The 8,096-nt window shown below is 43.1% G+C and overlaps 1 protein-coding gene across 1 annotated transcript; it reads left to right on the top strand.

Moving 5' to 3' along the window:
• Nucleotides 1–1,946: 1,946 nt before the first annotated feature.
• Nucleotides 1,947–2,942, top strand: NEUROD4 (neuronal differentiation 4). Its single transcript, XM_084832264.1, has one exon. It carries the CDS (start codon nucleotides 1,947–1,949, stop codon nucleotides 2,940–2,942), a length of 996 nt encoding a protein of 331 aa, XP_084688390.1.
• The last annotated feature ends 5,154 nt before the right edge of the window (nucleotides 2,943–8,096 follow it).

The following is an 8,096-nucleotide window of genomic DNA, read 5'->3' as shown; positions in this document are numbered from 1 at the left end:
TGGGGGTGGGGGAGAAAACCAGGGACAAGGGGGAATAGACTTAAATATCTTGGAAGGGAATATAGCTGGCTGGCACCTGAACAGGAGCACTGGATGCTACAACATTTTGTTGCAGGTCCATCTTGTTGATGTGTGTGTATAATGCAAAAATTTGTATTTGCATTTTAAAAGTGAAGTTCTACCTTAACATTCAAATAAGAGGAAGGATGGCATCTATATGCCTTACTTATGAGCTTCCTGGGGTTTCTGGCTGGTCACTGTCGGAAGCAGTACACTGGGCTAAGTGAAGCCTGTTCTGGTCCAACAAGGCTGCGTTCACATGAAAGGCAATGGGATTTAAGTTAATCATGGAAAATTTGTTCCATTGATTTAGGTATATCTGCATTCTTAGGCATGATTAACTTCAGCTAAATTGGGACATTTAGGTGTAAATATTTATTTACCCCACTTCCTTGCTATGCTCAAGAGGGCAGAACAATGAGATGGGTGAAACTCTAGAATTTCTTTTAACTTCCTCGCAAAGTTCCTACTGACATTTTGCCAGAGGAAGACACCCCTCCCCCACCATTTCCCTCTGGTTTTATTTTAGGCACAATTTGGTGATAACATGGATATTGGTGCAATTCCATCCCTCCTTGAGATTTCATCTACTGAAATTCTTTGAAAGACTTTGAATTCCTACACATGTTTTACTGGGGCAAGGCTGCATCCCCCGCCCCAAGCCCTACCCCCCCCCCTGCAAAATCACATCCACTTTTGTTTTAGGCGTAATTAAATAACAACTCAGGATATTGGCTGGGACTTAACTGCACAAAATATCTGCACAAAAGATGTGAAACCCCCAAGTGATCAGTGGTGGCTTTCTCTCCTTTTTGTTTGCATAAATGATAAAACTCAGGTTACAGGGAGTGGTTGTTAAACTTCCTTTCCCCAGCGAGGTCTACCTGGGGCCAACAATGTCATCTTTTTGGTGCCAGGTGAAGCCTATCCTCTCCTCCCAAGCACTTAATGGAATATATGGGCTTCTTAATTGAGTTGTTTTCTCGGGTTATGGTATTTGATTGTTAATTTTCTTGCCATTTTAGAATTGTGTACATTTCAATTTTTATTGTAAGAAGCCTTGAGTCTGAGAAAGGTGTCTAAGAAATAATAATAATAATAATAATAATAATAATAATGGATCTGAACTTCTTTCTAAAGGAAAGACTTTTGTCCTCCATGTCAGACCAGCACAACTTGTGACCACCAAGCCAAATATACATATAGTACTAGGGGTTTGTAAACCTTCTGCATTTGCTGCCTGCCTGGAGCTGCAAAAACATGAAGGGGCAGACTTATCAAGCACCTGATGGTGTGTAATACACAGGTGGTCAGCTGCATTTGGATTGTGCATTGAAAGTTGTGCAGGTCTATGTATGTAGAATGCTCTGAGAGCTGAAACATTACTGGCTTCAAAATAAAACAAAAACCTGTAAGACAAGGGTGTTGAACCTCTTTCAGCCTGAGGGCCAAATTCCATTTTGGAGAAGCTCCCAGGGGGCTGGATCTGCAAAGGCAAAAAGGCAGAGCCAGGATTCCAAAAATACCAGCATATTTCAGCTTGAAGCTCTGACTGCCAGTACCCAAGCCTTACGAGAGGCATTTCAACCTTTTAGAATGGGGAAAATATCTGCACAAAAGATGTGAAACCACCAAGTGATCAGTGGTTGGGGGAAAGGGGAACCCCGGAAGCCAAATTGAGACCCCAGGTCTGAGGTTCTGCACCTCTGCTATAACAGGACTAGAAAAAAGTCAGGGCCAAATGGTATAATATGCTAAATAGAGTATAGCACAGAGTGTCATTTGAACTAAAAAAAATTACTCTATGATAGCCGTTCATTGAAAAGGATCTTCCAGACCATTGAATTTATCTGGATTTGTGGTGGTTGTTTTTTCAGGGTAAAGGGATGGCCAAACTCTATGCCAATCCCAAAGAGATGGCTGAGCTCATATCTTCTCAACCATGGATAGATGAAGCCCTGAGTTCCCAGGATGAGATGAAGGACGAAGATAGCAGACCAGCTTCCTATGGGATACTTGCCAGCCTCAACGAAGAGCATGACAGCATCGAGGAAGAGGAAGAGGAAGAGGAAGAAGATGGTGGGAAGCCAAAGAGAAGGGGCCCAAAGAAGAAGAAGATGACCAAGGCAAGACTAGAACGGTTCAGGGCCCGCCGAGTGAAGGCTAATGCTCGAGAGAGAACACGCATGCATGGTCTCAACGATGCTCTGGATAACCTTAGGCGAGTGATGCCCTGCTACTCAAAAACACAAAAGTTGTCCAAAATTGAGACACTGAGGCTAGCCAGGAACTATATATGGGCTTTGTCCGAGGTGCTGGAGAGTGGACAGACTCCAGAAGGGAAAGGTTTCATAGAGATGCTGTGTAAAGGTTTGTCCCAACCAACCAGCAACCTGGTTGCTGGTTGCCTGCAGCTGGGACCTCAGTCCCTGTTCTTGGAGAAACATGAAGAGAAAGTCCCTGTTTCTGACTCTGCGCCTGGCCACAGTTTTACCTACCAGACCCCAGGGCTGCCCAGTCCACCATATGGAAACATGGAGACACACCTTGTACACCTAAAGCCTCCCACATTCAAAAGCCTGGTGGATCCTTCCTTTGGCAACCACCACCAAGACTGTACCTCTCCATCATATGAGGGTCCTTTGACACCTCCTCTGAGCATCAGTGGAAATTTTTCCCTAAAGCAAGATGGGTCTCCAGACCTGGAGAAATCATACAGCTTCATGGCCCACTACCCATCTGTTAGCTTAGGTGGTGCTCATGGGCACACCTCTCATTTCTCAACCACAGTGCCCAGGTATGACATCCCCATAGATATGACCTATGACTCCTATCCTCACCATGTGGTTGGGGCACAGCTCAATGCAATTTTTAGTGAATAACCCGAGAAGATGAAATGTGCATGGATAAATATGACATTTTGCATCTCTATGCTGTTGACAACTGTAGTATTAACACAGTGAAAGGAGAAATTTCCCCTGCTACAAAGCAATAGGAAGATAAGTATCAGACTAGTTCTATGGGAAGCCCTTTGGGAGGAAAAAAAATCCATCCCTGTGAGTGTGTGTGTGTGTGTGTGTGTGTGTATGTGTGTATGTGTGTGTGTGTGTGTGTGTGTGTATATATATATATATATATATATATATATATATATATATATATATATATTCTGATTTATGGACTTTTAGACTTGTCCCCATTCCTAAAGACCATCTCATTCTTGCTTTGTCATTTAGAATGAAGACAGACATAATATTTGCAGAGCAATGGGGATGGTTTGGAAGTGCTCTCAATGAAACTAGTACAAACATATGTTTTCCTCTCCAGTGTGAAACTAAAACAAACAAACAAAAAGGTTCTGCAAGTTTGCAGCAAAAGCTGACAGTGGATGGCACTGATTGTCTCTTGCTTGTGATATCACAAAGACACCTCCCCACCCAATCCCAAAGCAGTTTTGCAACTGCTTTAAAAATGTTTCCTTTAAAGAAGATAAGGTGAAAATTTTAATATATAAATGGATGTAGATACGTGTGGTGCTTTAAAAAGAAAAGTTGGGAAGTCCACCTGAGGCATAAGGAGACAGGCAAGGCTGATAGCTGATGAGGGATGGGGAGAAATTTGTTCAGTTTGCATTTTAATGGGGACCTACCTAATTTGCCCTTCCCAAACACTCTCATTTTCATACCCCCAGTTCTCCGAATTTTGCAATGCTGTTCTCCAATCAAAAAAATGCATACAAAATGCATGTATTGGAGGGAACTGCACACATAAATGTGTATTTTAACGAAAACAGCATAAAGTGCATTATATTAGGGACAATGTCTTGCAAGCAATGTCTATTATGCAAAATAGCATACACGGATGCATACATAGGAGAAAGGCACACAAAAATGTGCATGGATTTTCTTGTGGATTTCCTCTTACTCATGCAGAAGTGGGACAGAATAGACTTAAGAAAGGAAAAAATAAGACAGTGAGAGAAATTGAAATGGACAGATCTAGTCATCCCTGTAGCTGACCCAGCTTTATATAGGGGTGTACGGATTCCCCACTGTCTGTTCCAGTGGGGAATCCATGGGGGGGGAGGCGATCCGTTCCTCCCCCCAGAATCCTCCAGAGCAGTTCCGCTTCACTCGGATTCTGGGGCAGGGGGACTAGCTTGGGGGCACTTACCTTCCCTCCTGCCAGCCAGGGCCGTTTGCCTCCTCTCTGTCCCTGCTGATTGCCCTGTCTTTAAAAAAAAAAATGGTGATCAGGAGGATGTGCCCACAGACTTAGACGCAAATAGAGTCATGAATCTTGCGTACAAGTCTATGTGTCCATAGGCTTATACGCAAGAGTCACGGCTCTATTTTGCGTATAAGTCTATGGGCACATCCTGCTGATTGCGTGCACAGCGGATTTCTCTGACATCCCTAGTCTTATGTACATTACACAAATTGAAGTCACACCACAAGAAAAGAACCTGCTATGACATCTCTTTAAATATATCTGTCATCACGCTTAGATTCACATTTTGCCCTAAGCTGAGGCTGAATCTACACATAGCAGTTCTACCGTTATCATACCGTTATCGTAACTATTGGTACACATGACACCAATGGGCACCAATAGTTATGATAACGGTAGAACTGCTATGTGTAGATTCAGCCTGAATGGTCAGTGCTTCCACACTCATGTAATGAACAGAGTCTCATGAAATCTGGTTGAAGGCTTTGATAGGTCAGCCAGCTGTGTGTCCATCTTCCTGATCACTCTCCTTTTCTGTCTCTCTCAATAGTGGACTACCAGAGAGGATAGAACAAAAGTCCATTATTGGGAGTGGAAACACATTTTGTAGTATCCCGTGTTGGCCACATTTTGCTAACCTTTACTGAAATTCTGGATGCTCCCCCTCAAAATTCCTTAAACTATATCACTCTGAGCAGAAGGGTACATGGTGGGGATAGGAGGCTTCATCCCAAAGGGCTTTGGCGGAAACTGAGGAGTAATACAAGGAGTAACAAAACATCCAGATGTCGCCATTAGCAAAACGTTTTTCAGGACAATTGCTTCTTCCAGCAACCAGCACCTTCTCTTGAACTGAGAAAATTTCCATGTAAGAGCCTGGCATCCAAGCATCCTAAAAGGACGCTTGCTCTTACAGGATGTTGCCTTCTGAGTCACATGATGAGCCATCGTCGACGTCATCCGACAGACTGTAATTGTTGATGTACTTCCAAGAGGAATGCAGTGCTGAGTGCTCTCCAGCTCCATTGATGGCCATCTTGCATGTGCATGCTTATATGGAATGCAAAATGCTAGTACTCAGGACCTCAGAATAATAGCAATAAAAATGAAATGCCGGCGTTCTCCAGGCCAGCTGCACCACCTCGTCCTCCCTGCAAGATCCAAACTAGTCATTCCCTCCCAAAATAGAGCTATATTTGATGCAGATTTCTATATTTCCAATCAACCGAGGAACTCCCCCCACCCCATTTTGAAATCTCCACTTTTGCCCCAGAGACAGGTTGTCTCTTGGCTCCCTTGAGCTGTCCTTCCTTCCTCCAGTAACCAGTCAGAACATACACATTTGTAAGAAACTGATGGCAAATATGGGGATATTAAAACCAATGGACTCCATCTTCCATCACTGACTGCTGCTATCTTGAATGAGAGCTGAAGTTTGAGAGCTGGCTGTGGGTACTCAATGCATATTCAGGGGGACTCTTCTCTCCAGCCAGCCAACACGTGATAACGTATTTTGTTCTCTATTCCAGGGTGATGCATGATACATGGAAGATTCAGGTTCATAGCCCAGCCCTGCTTGTAGGGTCGGCTGCCAGAATTATTCAGAATGTGAATACAATACTGTTGCCAACATTCCCAGCTCCAGTTCCAAATATGATTTGCATTTGTTTAGTCCAGCATTTTAAAAATGCAGTTGCTGATGTTTGTCCAATGAAATTCCATGTGTCGTTATTATCAGTCAATTCAGGTTTTATGTTTATTTTAATTTAAACAGGGTACAACCCAGGGGAAGGTTATGATGAGGCTAAGCTTATCTTGAGGCACAAATGGAATCCCGTTTTACCGATAGAAATTAGAGCAACAACATCTGTCTGAATTCTTGCTGAGAGAGAAGGGTAGGGGAGCCCAAGAAGTAGAGCAGAGCTGAAATTTCTCAGAAGACATTTTTCTGAGAAAACAACTGAGGTTTTTTTTTGTTTGTTTTTAAATTCCTTAAACTTCCCCCTCCACCACCCCCTGAATGCCACTTTAAATAATTTCCTCCAATATTCTTCACCACTTTTGGTGGCAGCCATTTCCCCCACAATGCCCTGGAAGATCACTAGGTCTGGTGCATTGTGGAGGATGCAAAATGGTGACCAAGCAAAACAAGGGGGGAGGGGAGAAAGATGTTGTGTTACTGCTAATGCTGAGCACCACCTCTGAGAAGCTGTTGGATAATTTCTCCTTCCCCTGGAGAAATTTGGTGAGATGGTCCCTCCCCACCAATTTTTCTGTTGACAAATAGGGTGGAGAAGTTTGAAAGGTCATTGGTGCACAGCTCTACCAAGAAAGAACAGCTAGTCCAGAGAATAGATAGGGAATCCTAAGGCTGAGTGAGGAGGGCGGAGCTGCCTTAAATATGGTGAGACTCCGCCCCCCATCAGACTCCGTCAGATTGGTATGTCAATCTGACACATGATGCAATGTGCTGTCACACAATGCCGTCTCTTCTCCCCCCCCCCCCCCGCCCACAAAGATCACTCCCGGACCACGCCTTGTAGGCTGGTCCATGGAATAAGAATATTCTCAATTTCCTTTCCTTTACCTGGATTCCCCCACACACCTGCTAATTAGTTTGATAACTAAGCAATATGAATACCAGTTGTTGTTTTCTTGTTTTGTTTTGTGTGTGTGTTACCAAAGCTATCTATGAGTAAATTACACAGGGTGACGTCTGCAAACACTCTTTCAGGTAGCTACTGTAGAACTCCAGGGTGTCCCTGGAACTAAAGTCGCCACTGAAATGCCACCTACTGCAAAATTTGTCATGTGTGGGTTTTCCTCCACAGCTGAAACCTTTGAGGAATTCTGAGAAACACCAAAAGAGTTTTGATAATATTCTAGCTAAATGTCTCGGGGGAGGTTCCACACATCTCTTCAGGTGTTGCAGCAATTTTGTCTGAAGTTAAAGTTAAAGCAAATGAAGTGATTCTTCTTTAGGTGAAGAATTTGTAAAGGAAGGGACATGTCTCTCAGAGGATTCGCACATCTGTGATTGAAACACTTTCAGGCTGTGATTTATAAAGGAGATTGAAGGGAACCTGAAAAACCAGTGTTTCAGAATGCAGCCGACGAAGAAAAGCCATGTTTTGCGCTCCCTTATTTATTATTTATCTGGATTCTAAGTTATTTTCTTTTCATTTCATATCAAATGTGAAATGCACATAAAAATGACCTGTGGGGTTTTCATTCAATGACTTTAAAGTGTTTTGTTGGAGGTCTAGCCTTGTGGGGATCATGTATGTGCATGTGTGTATGAAGTTGAATTTCTCTTTCTTTGTTTTGTGGTGCCTTTGCTCCACGGTTATTTATTAGCTACTATTTATTTAACTTATTCATCACCCCCCCCCGCTTTTATTGGAGGGGCTCTAGTCCATAGTTTCACCAAGCAATTTATATATATATATATATATATATATATATATATATATATATATATATGCTGTTTGTGTGTCCTCATAAACAGTTTGCTTCATAGGAAATTGCCCTATTGGTATTGGCTGCAGCAGCAGCAGCACAAGCAATAAAAATTGCCAAGGCTATGCAACTTAAGGAGCAATCCTACACTTACCCAGAGGCTGGATGAAATGCCTTTGGAAGCAGTATAAGTGCTGCCCCAGAGGCAAAGAGGGAGGTCCATCGAAAAGATGACACAGACACCACCAGATGTCCCCTGGTACACAGGTGGAAAGCTCCACCAGAGCAAGGGTATGGGGGAATAAGGTGACTAGGGATGGAAGAGAAATTCATTCAGGTCACATTTT

The sequence above is a fragment of the Heloderma suspectum genome, chromosome 2 (assembly GCF_057233095.1).
Source record: "Heloderma suspectum isolate Gila_16-S chromosome 2, 16-S_ref, whole genome shotgun sequence".
Lineage (NCBI taxonomy): Eukaryota > Metazoa > Chordata > Lepidosauria > Squamata > Helodermatidae > Heloderma > Heloderma suspectum.
Note: the sequence above shows the minus strand (reverse complement) of the source record. Positions and strands in the feature narration are given on the sequence as shown.

Coding starts and splice junctions, on each gene's coding strand:
- NEUROD4 (XM_084832264.1), top strand. CDS start 1,947: ATGGCCAAACTCTATGCCAATCCCAAAGAGATGGCTGAGCTCATATCT.